At 45.5% G+C, this 18,043-nt stretch overlaps 1 protein-coding gene across 1 annotated transcript; it reads left to right on the forward strand.

Moving 5' to 3' along the window:
• The first annotated feature begins 295 nt into the window (after window positions 1–295).
• On the forward strand, window positions 296–17,703 carry LOC117678065 (dicarboxylate carrier UCP2). The gene is made up of 8 exons (XM_034438764.3): window positions 296–459; window positions 4,652–4,809; window positions 7,982–8,221; window positions 10,865–11,072; window positions 12,754–12,948; window positions 14,437–14,538; window positions 14,658–14,838; window positions 16,684–17,703. Exons 3-8 carry the CDS (start codon window positions 8,096–8,098, stop codon window positions 16,796–16,798), a joined length of 927 nt encoding a protein of 308 aa, XP_034294655.2. The 5' UTR covers window positions 296–459; window positions 4,652–4,809; window positions 7,982–8,095; the 3' UTR covers window positions 16,799–17,703.
• Window positions 17,704–18,043: the final 340 nt, after the last annotated feature.

Genomic DNA, 18,043 nt, shown 5'->3' on the forward strand with positions numbered 1-18,043 from the left:
GCAGAGGTCTCCTCCTCCACCCCCCTGCTCAGAGAGGAAACCCTGTAGTACCACTTCCAGACCAAGATGGGAGATGCGGGATCTCCATGATGCAGAGTTCTTTGTGTGTCCCCCCCCCCCAATTCTTTCAGCCGCCCCTTCCCCACCCCCTCCCCACCCCGGAGTCTGCTCCGGAGCCCTCAATCCAGACGACCGGGGGAAATCTGGCAGCCGCAAGCGAGGACCGGGTTCCGCTGGTGGTGGGAAGGCAGCCCGTCCTTGGCAAAGGGCTGCGGGGGCCGGCCGGGGGCGGGCGAGGCTGGGGGTGGGTGGGGGGCGAGGCCCCGGCCGGCCGCTATAAAGGCTGGCCCCGCACGGCTCTTCCTCGCTCGCTCGCTCGTCCCTCCTGCCTGCCTGCCTGCCTGCCTTCTCCGCTGCCCGCCTCGCTTCGCTTCCCCTTCCCTTCCCTCGCCATCGCAGGTGAGTCTCTGGTTGGGGAGGGGGCTTCGCCTGCCCTTCTCCTCCTCCCACCCACCCCCTTGCCATCTAGGGCTCTCCTGCGCCTTTTTCCCCGGGGAAGGAGGGTCGCTCCCTCCGCTTCTCCCGGGGGTCGCCTCTTGCTTTTCAGCCCCCCGCTCCTTCGCCCACCCGCTGCCCGGGAATTTGGGGCTGGGGTCTCCACTTTGGCTCAAAGGGCCGACCGCAATGCCCCACCTTCCCCGCCCAGGCTGTAATATCAATCAGAATAGAGCCGGAAAGGGACCTTGGAGGTCTTCTAGTCCAACCTCTCTTCGCCCCCCCCCCACTGCCTGGCAATTGGGGCTGGGGTCTTTGCTTTGGCTCAATGCTCCACCTTCCCTGCCCAGGCTGTAATATCAACCTGAATAGAGTCCTTAGAGGTCTCCTAGTCCAACCCCTCATTCATTCGCCCAGCCACTGCCTGGCAATTGGGGCTGGGGTCTCTGCTTCGGCTCAAAGGGCCGACTGCAATGCCTCACCTTTCCCGTCCAGGTGTAATATCAATCAGAATAGAGCCAAAAAGGGACTTTGGAGGTCTTCTATCCAACCCCTCTTCACCCACCCACTGCTGGCAATTGGGGCTGGGGTCTCCACTTTGGCTCCAAGGGCCAACTGCAATGCCCCACCTTCCCTGCCCAGGCTGTAACATCAATCAGAATAGAGACAGAAGGGGACCTTGGAGGTCTTCTAGTCTGACCTCTCTTCGCCCCCCCCCACTGCCTGGCAATTGGGGCTGGGGTCTCCGCTTTGGCTCCAAGGGCCGACCGCAATGCCCCACCTTCCCTGTCCCGGCTGTAATATCAATCAGAATAGAGACGGAAAGGGGACCTTGGAGGTCTTCTAGTCCAACCCTTTGCTCAAGCAGGAGACCCTGGTCCCATTTCATTCCTAGGTGGTCTTTGGGCTGATCGTTCCCGCAGGAAGGAAGCTGCCTTCAGACAACCTGCTGAACCAGGTTAGATGACGGCAAGAAAGATGCATTCACCCAGCTGTCCAAAACTTGGTTTGTTTTAACTTGGTTTCTTTTCAAGCTTTGGGGGATTGGAGGGATGCATCTTCTTTGAGTGGTTTGGGCATTCCTCCATGCCACAAAATGGGTTAGTTTTCGTAACCAGGCTAAATGTGTTGTGTGAATGCAGCCCACGGTTTCTGGTCCAGGGAGCCTTGCTAGCCTGTTCTTCAGCATTTTGAGTCCTTCCTTGCTGTCTCTTTTGGGGGGTTCTTCCTCCTTATTAGCCCACAAATGTTTGGGGTCAGTGTTGAGATGTGAACTGGGCCATTTGATGATGCTTACCTGTTTTGAGGTGATGGGTGAGCCCAACTTCCTGGTTTGGCCAATAAGCCATCTTTAAAATAAACCGTGGCTTGTCTGAGTTTATCTCCAGCCGCTGCATAGCAAGATCTCGGGTTTACCTGTTGGGTACCTCCAAGAATCGGATTCAAATTCCAAAGACGTTGCTCTTTGGTTTAAAAGCATACTTGGTGTGTGTTTAAGCAGTTTTTAAAATAAATAAAGCCGATAAGTTAATTGCACTGCTCTACAAATTGGGGATTGAGGGTTAAAGTTATTTATGGTCCATCTGATCAGGACATTGAAGAACCCAGCAGCTGTGGATTATTAGAAAGGCCTCTTCAGTTCCCACCTTAGGAAAAAAAAAAAAAAACAATCACAGATAAATTAATGGGATTTTAGAAGCAATTTTATCCAATGTGGGTGGAGTTTGTGGTTTACCTTAATAGTAAATAGTACCTTCATTTCTTTCAGTTAGCCGGGCTGGCCTGATTTTATATTGGTTTTTAAAATTGATACTGATTTTAATTGAAATGTTTTAAATTATGGGCCAAACTTTATTTAATTATTTTAAAACTATTTTAACTTTTGCGTACAAATGTTTTATTTTGGGCTGTTCACCGCCCTGAGTCCGAAAGGAGAAGGGCGGTATAGAAATTTAAATAATAAATAAATAAAATAGTAATCAATTATAATTTGGTGTGTTTTTTATGTATGATAAACGTTCAAATGTAGAGGGGCTGTTTTTTCTATTTACATTGCAGTAAATCTTGTATTTTTTATAAGCTCTCTCTTTGGGTCTTTGGGTTTGTATTAATGCAAGTTATCGGATACCGTTTGGAAAAATAATTAAAATATTCGGGGGGGGGGAAATTGAGCAGGTTTTTTGTAACCAAGGCCAATAGCGTTTTCTTCCATTTTGCAAATTTGTGTTTTAAGCGCTGTGGTTTCCTACAGATGACCAGCAAACTACTTTCTCCCACTCGTCTTATGACCACAACTTGAGGCCAACATTTCTGTCGTTAAGTGAGACATTTGTTAAGTTGAGTTTTGCCTCATTTTACCACCTTTCTTGCCACAGTTGCTAAGTGAATTGTGGCCGTGAGTAGCCTGGTTGTTAAGTGAATCTGGCCTCCCCGTTGCCTTTGCTTCTTAGAAGGTCGCAAAAGGTGACACGCGGACACTGCATCCGTCATAAATATGAGTCAGTGGCCAAGCCTTTGAATTTTGATCGCGTGGCCATAGGGAGGCTGCAATGGCCGTAAGTGTGAAAAGAATGATCCTAAATCACTTTTTTCAGTGCCGTTGTAACTTTGAATGGTCACTAAACGAACTGTTGTAAGTCGAGGAGTACCTGTAAGTAGGTAGTTCCAACTTGCTGCGAATTGCAAAAACTGGGTAAAATTGAGGCAAGCAGGATTTCCTAGGGAGCACCTATAAAATCAGGAATGGGGGAAGGAAGGAAGGAAGGATTTTTCACTTCAGAAGAAGTTACGTCTACCTGCCAGCCTCCTTTTCTAGTTTGCCTAAATTTTTTTATTATTATTTTGGAGTGTTGCTTGGCTGCTGCCCCAAATCTGGTGCGATCTTGGCAATGTCTGGTTTTATTAAAAAGGATCTTTTTTGTTTGTTTGTTTAGTTTCTGTTTTCCTCCGGTCTGGTGCCAGCTGGTTCTGTCTCTGGGAAATTGCTGAGTGTCATAATGTGTAGCAAAAATTGTTGGTGTGATGCAAATCACAGCTGGTCAAAAAAATGAGTCTTTGCTGAGATCTCCCAAGATCTCCCAGGATTTATTTATTTATTTATTGGTTCGATTTATATGCCGCCCTTCTCCGGAGACTCAAGGCGGCTTACAATGCGTTAAGCAATAGCCTTCATCCTTTTGTATATACCTGCTTAGTAGGGCTTTCGGTCCCCCCAAGCGGTGTTCTTTTTTATACAAAGTCAGCTTATTGCCCCCACAAACCGGGTCCTCATTTTACCGACCTCGGAAGGATGGAAGGCTGAGTCAACCTTGAGCCTGGGGAGATTCGAACTCGCAGTAATTGCAGGCAGCTGGTGCTAGTTAACAGCACTTTAGTCTGCTGCGCCACCAAGACTCTTAAGGATCTCCCAGATTAATATATATCCTTTTAATTGTTTTTAATGTTTGTATTGTATGTTTTTATCTGGCTGTACACCGCCCTGAGTCCCTCGGGAGAAGGTGCGGTATATAAATTTGAGATAAAATAAATAAATAAAATAAATGTTCAATCTAAGGCACTGGTTTTTTTTTCGATCTTAGTAACTTTAAGATGTGTAGACTTCAATTCCCAGAATTCCCCAGCCAGCCATGGGGAATTCTGGGAGTTGAAGTCCACCTGTCTTAAAAACACCGATTTCAGATTAACAGAGTTGGAAGGGACCTTGTAGGTCATCTAGTCCAACCCTCTGCCCCAGTAGGAGACCCTACACCATTTCTGACAGATGTCAGTCCAATCTCTTCTTGAATCTGGAAATCATGAGCTTTGGTAGTACAGTGGTCTAAAACACCCTGTTATTAACACCAGCTGCCTGCAATTACTGCAGGTTCGAATCTCTCCAAGGCTCAAGGTTGACTCAGGCTTCCATCCTTTCTAAGGTAGGTGAAATGAGGACCCAGTTTGTGGGGGCAATAAGCTGACTTTGTATAAATATACAAAAAAGAATGAAAGCTATTGCTTAACGCATTGTAAGCCGCCCTGAGTCTCCGGAGAAGGGCGGCATATAAATCAAATTAAAAAGAAAAAGAAAAAGTCACAATCATTAATCATCAGTCATAACGAACAGTAAATAATAGTCTGCTATATTCAGGTATTTTCCTTTATCCTTTTATTTCTGCAGGATAAATATTATGATTATTCGGTGTCCCCTTTCTGACTCTGTTTCTATGGCACATCGAGGGAGTTCGGCTGAATTGGTGTCGAATCAATTTGACAAATGGGAAACCTTTAGAGAAGCTTGATCCAACCGATCGAGCGATCCTGACATACTTGAATAAGGTAATTCTGGGGGTTTTTTTTCCGAATCCTGAACAGGTAACCCTATCAATGCCTAAATTAATAAGGCATGGAAATAAAGTCTGAAATATGAAATTAATGTAATGATAAAATATAAGAAGTATTCTTTTTTTTTTCCTTTTTCCTTTTTTTTTCATGGGAGTCAAACTTTTATTAAATAATTGTTAAATGAGAATAAACATATAGGGATATATAAAATGGTCAAATAAGAGGAAATTAAATAATTTGTAAATTGTGGATATGGGATTAAGCACAAATTTTTTTAACCGATCGACACACTTTCTGAGATTGTAATGGATGATGATTGTTTTATGTTTTGTTATGTTTAAAAATAAAACAAAATATGCAAAAAGAAAAAGGCAGAGAGTTTACAGTAAGGAGAGACTACTGGCTCTTCTATTGCAGGAGGGAAAAATCACAGCAATGACTTGATTGCACTAATTTAGATAAAGAGTTCTTCATACTTTAAGTTACGTTGTCCTATTACCTGCTTGTGAAAATACGTCTCTTTTGAACTGTATGGTACGACGTTTAGTTAAAAATGTTTATATTTTATTATTAAATAAAATGAACTTAAAAATGTTACGTTCAAAAAAAAAAGAAAAAGAAAGTAACTCTAATGTGGCTCGATACAGGTGGTTCTTACGACCACAACGGAGCCCAAGATTTACACAGCTAAGCAATTATTTCACGTTAATAAAATGTCACCCCTCAGCCAAAGTTTACATCCTCAAGCATAGCTTGTCAGATTGAAAAAATGGGATTTACTTTTTTAAAGCAAGGCAGTTGGTGAGTTTTATCCCGTTTTAATGAGCTTTTTTTTTTTTTTGCCAGGGTTGTTAAGTGAGTCATGCAGTTGTTAAACGAATCTGGCTTCCTCTATTGCAGTGTTTCTCAACCTTGGTAGCTTGAAGATGGGTGGACTTCAACTCCCAGAATCCCCCAGCCAGCGCTGCTCGCACCGGCCACCTGATTTTTGGGCCTTCCGGGCCCACCGGAAGTCGGGAAACGAGTCGTTTCCGGCCTCCAGAGGGCCTCCGGGGAGGTGGGGAAGGCTATTTTTGCCCTCCCCAGATTCCTAGAAAACCTCTAGAGCCTGGGGAGGGCGAAAAACGGGCCTACTGGGCCCACCGGTAACCTTTTTGCCATCGCGTGCCAAAAGTGGGGGGAGTTGCATGCACATGCGCGGGGGGCATTGAATTATGGCTGTGGGCACACACACGCGCAACCCCTGTGTTCCTCCCGCTTTTGGAACGCGACGGCTACCGGTGGGCCCAGTAGGCCCATTTTTCGCCGTCCCAGGCTCTAGAGTCTTTCTAGGAGCCTGGGGAGGGTGAAAACAGGTCTTGGGTCTCCTGCTTGAGCAGGGGGTTGGACTGGTGGACCTCCAAGGTCCCTTCCAGTTCTATTCTGATTGATTGATTGGCCGATATGCAGGTGCTAGAGTTCCATCCCCCATCATTCCCAGTCAGAAAGATGTTGGGCTGCACACAGCAGTCTTGGGGGTCTCCATTCAGCACAAAGAGTAATACAGGTAGTCCTTGACTTACAACCGTTTGTTTAGTGGCCATTCAAAGTTACAACGGCACTGAAAAAAGTGCCTCGCAGCCATTCCTCGCACTTATGACTACCACACCGTCTCTATGGTCATGGGAACAAAATTCAGGTTTTGGCAACCAGCGTGTATAGTGTTCCCAGGATCCCGGGACCTGCCACGTGTAATCTTCCCAGCCGACTTCCGGCAAGCAAAGAACAGGTAGTCCTCAATTTACAACCGCAACGGAGCCGAACATTTCCGCGGCTAAGTGAGATATTTGTTAAGTGAGTTTTGCCCCGTTTGACGTCCTTTCTTGCCATTGTTGTTAAGCGAATCACTGCGGTTGATAAGTTAGCGACCCGGTTATTAAGTGAATCTGGCTTCTCGCTTGTCAAAGGGCCTCAAAAGGGGATCACATGACCCCAGGACACTGCAACCGTCATAAATAGGAGTCAGTTGCCAAGCCTTTGATCACGTGACCATGGGGGAATCCTGCAATGGTCATAAGTGTGTAAAACGGTCCTAAGTATGAGCCTTGGTGGCGCAGCAGACTAAAGCGCTGTTAAGTAGCACCAGCTGCCTGCAATTACTGCGAGTTCAAATCTCACCAGGCTCAAGGTTGACTCAGCCTTCCATCCTTCCGAGGTCGGTAAAATGAGGACCCGGATTGTGGGGGCAATAAGCTGACTTTGTATAAAAAAGAACACCGCTGGGGGGGGGGGGCGAAAGCCCTACTAATTAAGCAAGTATATATACAAAAGTATGAAGGCTATTGCTTAACGCGTTGTAAGCCGCCCAGAGTCTCCGGAGAAAGGCGGCATATAAATCGAACCAATAAATAAATAAACAAACAATAAATAGCACTTAAGATGTATATACCGCTTCACAGTGCTTTCCAGCCCTCTCTAAGCGGTTTACAGAGTCAGCTTCTTTCCCCCAACAATCTGGGTCCTCATTTTAGCAACCTTGGAAGGATGGAAGTCAACTCCTGGCAATGGGCAGAGTTAGCCTGCAATACTCTATTCTAACCACTGGGAGAGAAGGAAGGAAGGAAGGAAGGAAGGAAGGAAGGAAGGAAGGAAGGAAGGAAGGAAGGAAGGAAGGAAGGAAGGAAGGAAGGGCAATAGCCTTAGAAGAGCCTTGGTGGTGCAGTGGACTAAAGTGCTGTTAAGTAGCACTTAGCTGCCAGCTGCCTGCAATTACTGCGAGTTCAAATCTCACCAGGCTCAAGGTTGACTCAGCCTTCCATCCTTCCGAGGTAGGTAAATTGAGGACCCGGATTGTGGGGGCAATAAGCTGACTTTGTATAAAAAAGAACACCGCCCTACTAAACAGGTATATACAAAAGTATGAAGGCTATTGCTTAAAAGCATTGTAAGCCGCCCTGAGTCTCCGGAGAAGGGCGGCATATAAATCGAACCAATATATAAATAAATAAATAAGTAAACTTTTTTCAGTGGCGTTGTAACTTCGAATGGTCACTAAATGAGCTGTTATAAGTCGAGAACTGTACCCCAATCCATGAACTCCCCAGAAGATACAGTAGTGAATTTTAGGGTTCGCCTGCGTTGATCACACTTCAAACAATGAATTTTCTTATTTTTCTCCTCCGTATAGACCGAGCTCCTTCCTCTGGTCTTTCGGTTCCCACGCTCTACGGCTGCTTTTGCTGGCTGCTTTCGAACCCTTCGCTCCGTCCTCTCTGCCTAAAACCCTCCCGAGCCTGTCACCATGGTTGGATTCAAGCCCTCCGATATCCCTCCAACGGCAACGGTGAAGTTTTTGGGAGCCGGGACGGCGGCCTGCATCGCCGACCTGATCACCTTCCCCCTGGACACGGCTAAAGTCCGGTTGCAGGTGAGTTACCTGATGATGTCTTGTGCTGTTTGGCTTTCCAAAGAATGGAGTGGAGTGGAGGAGGAGAGAGGAAAAAGAAGGAAGGAGAAAACAGAAACAGAAACAGAAACAGAAACAGAACAGAACAGAAACAGAACGGAACCGGAACCGGAACCGGAACCGAAACAGGAACAGGAACAGGAACAGGAACAGGAACAGGAACAGGAACAGAAACAGAAACAGAAACAGAAACAGAAACAGAAACAGAAACAGAAACAGAAACAGAAACAGAAACAGAAACAGAAACAGAAACAGAAACAGAAACAGAAACAGAAACAGAAACAGAAACAGAAACAGAAACAGAAACAGAAACAGAAACAGAAACAACAGACAGAAACAACAGACAGAAACAACAGAAACAACAGAAACAACAGAAACAACAGAAACAACAGAAACAGAAACAGAAACAGAATTGTTTATTGTACACTTATGATGAATTCACACGAGCTCTCAGTGTAATCCAGGGGTCGGCAACCTTAAGCACTCAAAGAGCCACAAATGTCCTAACCGGAAGCCCCCCGTTCAATTCTGGAACCGACCGGAAGCCCCATCATAGAGTTTCCTCCTAGCACGGCATCCTTTTTCCTCTCCCTGTCCTAACCGAAAACTCTATCAATTGTGGAGCCGACCGGCAACAGGGAGCCGCAGCAAAAGGATGAAAGAGCCACATGCGGCTCCAGAGCCACGGTTGCCGACCCCTGTAGGTCATACAAGTGATAAATCATGATCACAATCATAAAATACATTAATCATAAACCAGAGGATACTATAGCACTCAGAGATAGGATACCAAATAAGCAATCGACATAAATCATACCAGGATACTAAATAAAACAATATCGATCGTAAGATACACGCAACCAAGTTAGAGTCCTAAGAAGCTAACGAAATAGGTAATAAGTGAGAGAGATGAGAATAATAATAATAGTAATATAGCCCTACTACGAAGTTTGACAGTGTTGTGGGAATTACTGTATTTTTCAGAGTATAAGACGCACCTACCTTTTTTGGTGAGGAAAAGAAGAAAAAGAAATCTGCCTCTGAGCAATTTTGCCTCCTTGCAGCAAACAGCCTGCTTTACTTTCATTTTCGTTTTCAGCATAGCTTGATTAGCACAAGGGGAAAAAAAAATCTGCTCCCAGCAATTTACCTCTTTGCAGCAAGCAGCAGAGCCCTGTGCAAAACAGCTGAGAGCAAAACAGCTGAGAGTCGGGAGGCTGATCCAATCAATTTGTGCTAATTAGGCTGTGCTGAAGCTGAAAGGAGCTGTTTCTTCTTGCTGTTTGCTTGCAAAGAGGTAACTGCTGCGAGGCAGAGGCCAAAGGGTGGGGGCCAGTGGGTGGGCGGGGCTACATTCATTGTATAAGACGCACCTAAATTTTCACCTCCTTTTAAGGGGGAAAAAGGTGTGTCTTATACTCCAAAAAATACGGTAGTTGTTTAGCAGAGTGATGGTGTTTGCTACAAGCCAGGATTAACTCTCAACCTCAAGGGTCAACTAGGTTTGGCCTTCTCCAACCTGGTCCTTTAAAAGGGGAGATGCTGTCTACAACATCTTCAGGAGGCATCAGGTTGCAGAAAACTGACGCCGGCTGGGAAATTCTTGGATCAGGTAATATCATAGTTTCTTGTGAATAGCTAAAGTTGGTAACTTTATTGTTTGCCATACATACAGGTAGTCCTAGACTTAAGACCACAATTGAATCCAACGTTTCTGTGGCTAAGTGAGACAGTTGTTAAGTGAGTTTAACAAGTGAGTTAAACTCAATTTTAAGCGAGTTTAGTCCCAATTTTATGACCTTTCTTGCCATGGTTGTTAAGTGAAACGCTGCAGTCGTTAAGTTAGTGACACGTTTGTTAAGTGAATCTGGCTTCCCCCACTGGCTGGTTAGAAGGTCGCAAAAGGGGATCATGGGACCCCGGGACTCTGCATCCGTCATAAATATGAATCAGTTGTCGAGCGTTTGAATTTTGATCATGCCACCATGGGGATGCTACAACAGACGTTAAGTATGAAAAAGGGTCATAAGTCATGTTTTTTGGTGCCGTCGTAACATTGAACGGTCACTAAACAAATTGTAAGTTAGCTCGAGGCCTACCTGTAGTTTCTTGTGAATATCAAAAGTCAGTAACTTTACTCTTTGCCGTACATATTACAAGAATTTGCACGGACTGCTTGTTTTTGTTGTTTCCTCTGGAAACAACCAGATAAGCCTTCATGGATCTTGGGGGGAGCTCAAGCTTGTGGCTATGCAAGGATTCCAAGCTAGACCCTCACTTGACTCCTCCTCCTCTGGTTGAGAAGGGCTGCTGGTTGGACACGCCTGCCTGCAAGGGATGGAGACATCTAGCTCAAAATCTCAGTCATGGATTGATCTCAATCATCATTGCTCAGTCATGGCAGCTGCGGGTCGTAATTCCTGTTTTCGGGGCCCTTCGTCCTTCAGACGTTTTTGAGTGCTCCATCAATGGAGGTTTTCAAGGAGAGGTTGGAGAACTATTCGCCTAAATTGTTTGTGGGGTCTCCTGCTTGAGTAGGGGCTGGACTAGAAGACCTCCAAGGTCCCTTCCAACCTCATTGTTCTACCATTTCTTCCTATTCAGATCCAAGGAGAGAAAAAGCCCCATGTCACCCCCAAAATGGCACAGTACAGGGGCGTCTTTGGCACCATGGCCACGATGGTGAAGAACGAGGGCCCCAAAAGTCTCTACAACGGGTTGGTAGCCGGTCTTCAGCGCCAGATGAGCTTCGCTTCGGTCCGGATCGGGCTCTACGACTCGGTGAAACATTTCTACACCAAAGGCTCAGAACGTAAGTTGGCATCGGGGACAAGGCGGGGTGCCAAGAAGCCTGCTGGGCAGGCACTGGTGGGGCAGATTTCCCTCCCCAGCTGAGTTTGGGAATGCAAGTCGTTCTTTTTTTTTATTATTTTATTGAAAAGTTTTATAAGAAATACAAGCAATTTTCTCCCCCCCACCCTTTCCCCCTCCCCACATAATAGAAAGTGTACATTTTCTTATACATAATAAATCCTACTTATACATGTTTCCCTTAAAGAAAGCATTAAAATAAGACATTTTAATTGCATTCGGAGTTGCTCTTCTTCTCTTTCTTCCCTCATTCCACAACAAACCTTCTTCTTCTCCTCCTTTCTTTCCCTTCCCTCCCTCCTCTTCTCCTTTCTCCTTCCTCCTCTCCTACCTCATCCTACTTCTTTTTCCTTTCCCCCACTTCTCTCTTCTTTTTCCCCTTCTCACCTTCACTCCTACTCCTGTCCCCTTCCCTTCCTCCTCTCCTTTCTTCCATTCCTCTCCCTCCCTCTCCTCTTCCTAGCCTCTCCTCCTCTCTCCTTTCTAACTTCTTTGCTGTGATATATTAGTCGTTCTTGACTTACAACTACAATTGAACACAAAAATTAGGTTGATAAGCAAAGACAGCGGTTAAGTGAGTTTGGTCCCGTTTTTATTTATTATTTATTTATTTATTAAATTAAATATGCCGCCCTTCTCCGGAGACTCAGGGCGGCTTACAATGCGTTAAGCAATAGCCTTCATTCTTTTATATATATCTGCTTAGTAGGGCTTTTGGCCCCCCCTAAGCGGTGTTCTTTTTTATACAAAGTCAGTTTATTGCCCCCACAAACCGGGTCCTCATTTTACCTACCTCGGAAGGATGGAAGGCTGAGTCAACCTTGAGCCTGGTGAGATTTGAACTCGCAGTAATTGCAGGCAGCTGGCAGCTAAGTGCTACTTAACAGCACTTTAGTCCGCTGCGCCACTAAGGCTCTTGGTGTTTTACGACCCTTTTTTTTTTTTAATTTGATTTATATGCCGCCCTTCTCCGAAGACTCAGGGCGGCTTACAATGCGTTAAGCAACAGCCTTCATACTTTTGTATATTTTATACAAAGTCATCTTATTGCCCCCACAAACTGGGTCCTCAATTTACCTACCTTAGAAAGGATGGAAGGCTGAGTCAACCTTGAGCCTGGCGAGATTCGAACTTACAGTAATTGCAGACAGCTGGTGTTAAATTACAGTGCTTCTGTCTGTTGAGCTATCCAGGCTTCTTTTGCCACTGTTGTTAAGTGAATCACTGAATGTTAAGTGAATCGCGCTTCCCTCTTGACTGTGCATGTTGGAAGGTCGCAAAAGGGAATTGCGTGCCCCCGGGATGCTGCAACAGTCATAAATACGAGTCAGTCTGAATTTTGCTCACGTGACTGTGGGGATGCTGCGACGGTCGTAAGTGTGAGAAAAGGTCATAAGTCCCTTTTTTTTCCCAGTGCCACCGTCACTTCAAATGGCCAGTAAGTGAACTGTCGTAAGTTGAGGACTTCCTGTAGTAAAATTTGGCCAGGGTATTATTCCGTTGTCAGTCTTCCTTGCCAGAACAATGGGTTAATTTCTGGAAGGAGGTTTAACAGTGCCGACGGTGAACTGCTGGTGAACTGCTCTCTCTCTCTCTCTCTCTCTCTTCCTGACTTTGGCCAGATGCCAGTGTGGGCAGCCGGCTCCTTGCGGGTTGCACCACGGGGGCGATGGCAGTCATGGTGGCTCAGCCCACGGACGTGGTCAAAGTCCGATTCCAGGCCCAGATCCGGACAGATGCTGGCCGGCGCTACCAAGGCACTTTGCATGCTTACAAGACCATTGCCAAGGAAGAAGGAGTCCGAGGCCTATGGAAAGGTGGGTAAGGGGCAATTTTTCCTCTGGAAGTCCATTCCTCCTCCCGCCCCATTCCAAGGGTCTTCATCCCCAATTGTATTGCTAAAGGTCTGTAGAGATTCTCCATCATCCAGGTCACTGTTGTCCCCAAAGTGTGTTTTTTTTCAGGAGGCAACTGAACTTTCTGTTTTGTTTTGTTTTTGAAGATGTTTCACTTCTCATCCAAGAAGCTTCCTCAGCTCTGACCGGATGGTGAAGAATGGAAGGATTTCTACTCCTTGCAGATAAAGCTGGTCATTTGCCTCCTTTTAGAGGGTCGTTGAGGCCACTTGGAGGTTTGTCTGTTTTCCTCGGGGTCACCTGAGCGGTGCAAATGGGGTGTGAAGTCTTCTTGGAAGTGCTGAAAGGATTGTGTTGTGGAGTTGTGCTTTCTCAGGATGTTTCGGACGTTCCAAGAAGCCTCCACACCCATTTGCACCACTCGGGGGACCCTGAGGACACAGAGAAACCTCCAAGTGGCCTCAACGACTCTCTAAAACAGTATTTCTCAACCTTGGTAGCTTGAAGATGGGTGGACTTCAACTCCCAGAATCCCCCAGCCAGCAGTGCTGGCTGGGGGATTCTGGGAGTTGAAGTCCACCCATCTTCAAGCTTCCAAGGTTGAGAAACACTGCTCTAAAAGGATGCAAATGACCAACTGTCTGCAAGGAGTATCAATCCTTCAATTTCCCCTCCATCCAGTCAGAGCTGAAGAAGCTTCTTGGATGAGAAGCGAAAAGTCTTCAAAGGAAAATCAGAAAGTCCAGTTGCCTCCAGAAAAAAACATCTTTGTGTCAACCGTGATCTGAATGACGGAGAATCTCTACGGACCTTTAGCCCTCCGGTCATCGACCTGTTGTGGCCCGTCAGCGGCCTGTGCAGCTAGTAGCCGATTCCGACAGCGAGGAGGCTGGTGTGGTGCTGCGCCAGCAGCCTGTGCAGCTGGCACTCGAGTCCGACAGTGAGGAGGCTGGAGAAGATGTGGTGCCAGAGGCTGGGACTCAGCCAGGGCCTTCAGAACCTCCAGAAGGTCCCATAAGTGAAGAGGAAGAAGAGGAGGAGCCTCTTCTTGATGCACGGGCGCGCAGAGCTGCCAAAAGGCAGGAGTGGCTCCTTAGGAAGAGTTCTCCTCGAGAGTAAGGCTTGGGGCTAATTGGCCACTCCCTTAGCCTATTTAAGGAGGAATGCCGACTGAAGCAATTTGTAGGGAACAACTTTAGTTCACTCTCCTTCGCGTCTGGATTCTCTGCAAATTGCTTCTGGCCTTTCTGCCAACCATAGTAAGATTACGATTATTTATTCTTTGGATTCTTGTAGGCTGTTAAGAAAGTTAATTAACAATCTTTGGAGTCCGTCGCTGGGGCAGAACGTGATCAAACACTCTGCACATGGCCTGTTGAATCTCCAAAAGGATGCCGGCTTCCCCTTTTTCACAATCTCTCTTTTTTTCCCCCCTCCCAAAAAAATTAGGGACACTTCCCAACGTATCCCGAAACGCCATCGTGAATTGCGCCGAACTGGTGACCTACGACATCATCAAGGATACCCTGCTCAACTCCCGTCTCATGACAGGTGAGAAAGATAGACAGCAAAGCTGGCTGGGGAATTCTGGGAGTTGAAGTCCGCCAGGCTTAAAAGTTGCCGAGGTTGGAGACCCCTGCTTTGAACCCTCTTTGCGTCCCCTCCCGCAGACGACATCCCCTGCCACTTTCTCTCCGCCTTCGGAGCCGGCTTCTGCACCACCATCATCGCCTCTCCGGTTGACGTGGTGAAAACCAGGTACATGAACTCTCCTCCCGGCCAGTACAGGAACGCTGGGAGTTGTGCCCTCAGGATGCTCCGGGACGAAGGACCTCTGGCTTTCTACAAGGGGTGAGTCAGCCGTCTTCTCAAGGGAGTAGCTAGACTAGTTACAGGTAGTCCTCGATTTACAATCACAATCGGTCTGTCTATGTATCTATCTATCATTTCTATCTATCCATCATCTTTCTATCATCTATCATCCATCCATCAGCTATCATCTTTCTCTCTCTCTTTCTCTCATATATATCGGTCTGTCTCTCTTATCATCTATCTCTCTATCTTTCTTTCATGTATCTCTATCATACATCTCTCTATCACCTACCTATCCATCCATCATCTCTATCTATCCAACCATCATCTATTTATCTGTCTTTCTGTTTGTCTGTCTTTCTATCCATCCATCCATCAACTTTCTATCATCTATCATCCATCCATCCATCTGCTATCATCTCTTTCTCTCATATATATGTCTATCATCTTTCTCTCGTTCTATCATGTATTTCTGTCATACATCTCCCTCCCTCCCTCTATCTCTCTCTATCATGTCTCTATCAATCAACTATCTATCTATCTATCATCTACAGTGGTGGGTTTCAAAAAAATTTACTACCGGTTCTGTGGGCGTGGCATGGTGGGTGTGGCATGGTTTGGTGGGCGTGGCATGGGAACGATACTGTAAAATCTCCATTCCCTCCCCAATCCAGGGGAAGGATACTGCAAAATCCCCATTTCCTCCCGATCAGCTGGGACTTGGGAGGCAGAGAATAGATGGGGACGGAGCCAGTCAGAATTTTTACTACCGGTTCTCTGAACTACTCAAAATTTCCGCTACCGGTTCTCCGGAACTGGTCAGAACCTGCTGAAACCCACCTCTGATCATCTACCTACCTACCATCTATCCATCCATCATCTTATTTATCATCCATCCATCCATCCATCTCTTTCTTCTATCATCTGTCATATCTAATTATCCATCCATCCATCCATCCATCCATCCATCCATCCATCCACCTACCTACCTACCTACCTACCTACCTACCTACCTACCTACCTACCTACCTCTGTCTATCTATCCTCTATATAGCAATAGCAATAACAATAGCACTTAGACATATACCGCTTCACAGGGCTTTCTCATAAAAATTCTTTATGAGACTGGGTGGCTTACAAAAAATAAACAAGAGCCCAAAATTTTATTGCTAAGTGAGATATTTGTTAAGTGAGTTTGCCCACATTTTACAACCTTTCTTGTCACAGCTGTTAAGTGAGGAACTGCAGTTGTTGTTAGTAACACGATTGTGAGGTGAATCTGGCTTCCCCATTGCCTTTGCCTGTCAGGAGGTCCCAAAAGGTGATTTACGTGACCTCAGGACACTGCAACCGTCATAAGTACATGCCAGTTGCCGAGTTTTTATTTATTTATTTTTAAATTGTTTTTAAATTTTGTATTTGATGTTCACCGCCCTGAGTCCTTCGGGAGAAGGGCGGTATATAAATTTAAATATTAAATTAAATTGAATTAGAAATTTGATAAATAAATAAATTAAATAAATAAATTAAATTAAGTGTCCAAATTTTGGTCCTGTGTGGCCAACAGGAGATGCTACAACAGTTTATAAGTGTGAAAAATGGCCTTAAGTCACTTTTTCAGTGCCATTGTAACCTTGAACAATCAGTAAAAGAGGGCAGTTATTTAATATAACTGAAGAAGGGGGCAATTAATTTGCTGAATGTGGCAGGAGCCCCTCTATGCTGTTTTTAATATTGTTTCCCAGAAAATTGTTGAAATGGAAAAGAATCTGGCTGGCTGGGGGATTCTGGGAGTTGAAGTCCACCCATCTTAAAGCTGCTTTAAAATCATCCTACTGATTTCCCTAAGCAAATTATTTTCCTTCTTTTTTTTCTCCCTCGTAGCTTTACACCTTCCTTCCTTCGGTTGGGATCCTGGAACGTGGTGATGTTTGTGACTTATGAACAGCTAAAACGTGCCCTGATGGCAGCCCGGGCATCATGGGGGACCCCATCCTGAGCCGACCGGCGAGGCAGAGTTTAAACTTTTGCTCCAATCCTATCCATCCGTTCCCTCCGTTCTCCTGACCTGCGCGATTTCTAAAACTCTTGTGGATTTCCCCATTTTAAAATGTTTTACGCTTACACGTCTCGGTCTGGCTGTAGCTGCTGCTTCAGGATCTGCAAATATTCCTGCTGTCTTTTTTAAAAGTAATTTATCTTTGCTGGACCAATCATCAATTTTAACGCCTGCTAAAGTTTGGAAGAGGATGCTTTTTAAACACGCTGCAGAATCGAAGATTCCCCCCCCGCGCGCTTATCTTACAGAATGTTACCTGAAGTCTTACTTAACTTCTGTCCTAACCAGTTTGCACACCCCTTAAAACACAAACGGGATGAATTTTGTTCCACTTGCACACTCGACTTCAAGCCGTCCCAAAAGGCTTAGCTTGGCCCCTTTAATTAAATTGAATCAGTTCCCTTTTCGGAATTGGGAAAGAATCCATTTTTCCAAAGCTTGCTAAGTCTCCCAGGTGTCTTTAAAAAATGGCAACCGTCTCCAAATTGCTGGCATTTGGGGAGGGGGCCGCAGCCTAAAATGTGTTGCTGCTTGGCTTGTAAACCCCTTAACTCGCATTACAAAGCTGAATTCAGACCCCGAGAATTTGCCAAGAAGCTCGAATCCAGATTTTCCCACTTTTAAACTATTGTCTTTGACAGAGCTGATTGAAGGATGATCTGGATTAACTGCACTTTTGTTCCACTGCAGATTTTTTTGGGGGAAAAGAAAAATGGCACTTTTTTCCATGGGCGAGCCTGCTGTGAAATTATTTGTGATGTTGCGTTGATTTTTTTTTTAAAAAAGAAAAATATGCGCTACGAATGTCAAATCTTTTTTTTTTTAAATAAAGCTCAAGCAAAGAACCCTGCTTTTGTTCTCTGTCTTAAGAGCTGAAGTCAATCTGGGTTTTGTGTATGTGTGTGTCTTTTGGTGTCGGTGTGGCACAATTTAATTCCTTGTGACCGCTCATGTAGTATCTGTGGAGTAAGATAGTTTCACAGCCTTAGCTGAGTTTGCAAGATATGGCCGACTCAGCTGCTGCTACTTACGACCACAATTGAGTCCAGGATTTCTGTCGTTAAGCGAGACCTTTGTTAACTTGAGTTTTGCTCCGTTTTATAACTTTTCTTGCCAGAGTTGTTATTTATTTATTTATTAATCAAATTTTAAGTGAATCGTTGCAATGGTTACGTTCGTAACACT

This window comes from Pantherophis guttatus, chromosome 5 (genome assembly GCF_059756535.1).
Source record: "Pantherophis guttatus breed Tessera chromosome 5, ASM5975653v1, whole genome shotgun sequence".
In the NCBI taxonomy this organism is placed as follows: domain Eukaryota; kingdom Metazoa; phylum Chordata; class Lepidosauria; order Squamata; family Colubridae; genus Pantherophis; species Pantherophis guttatus.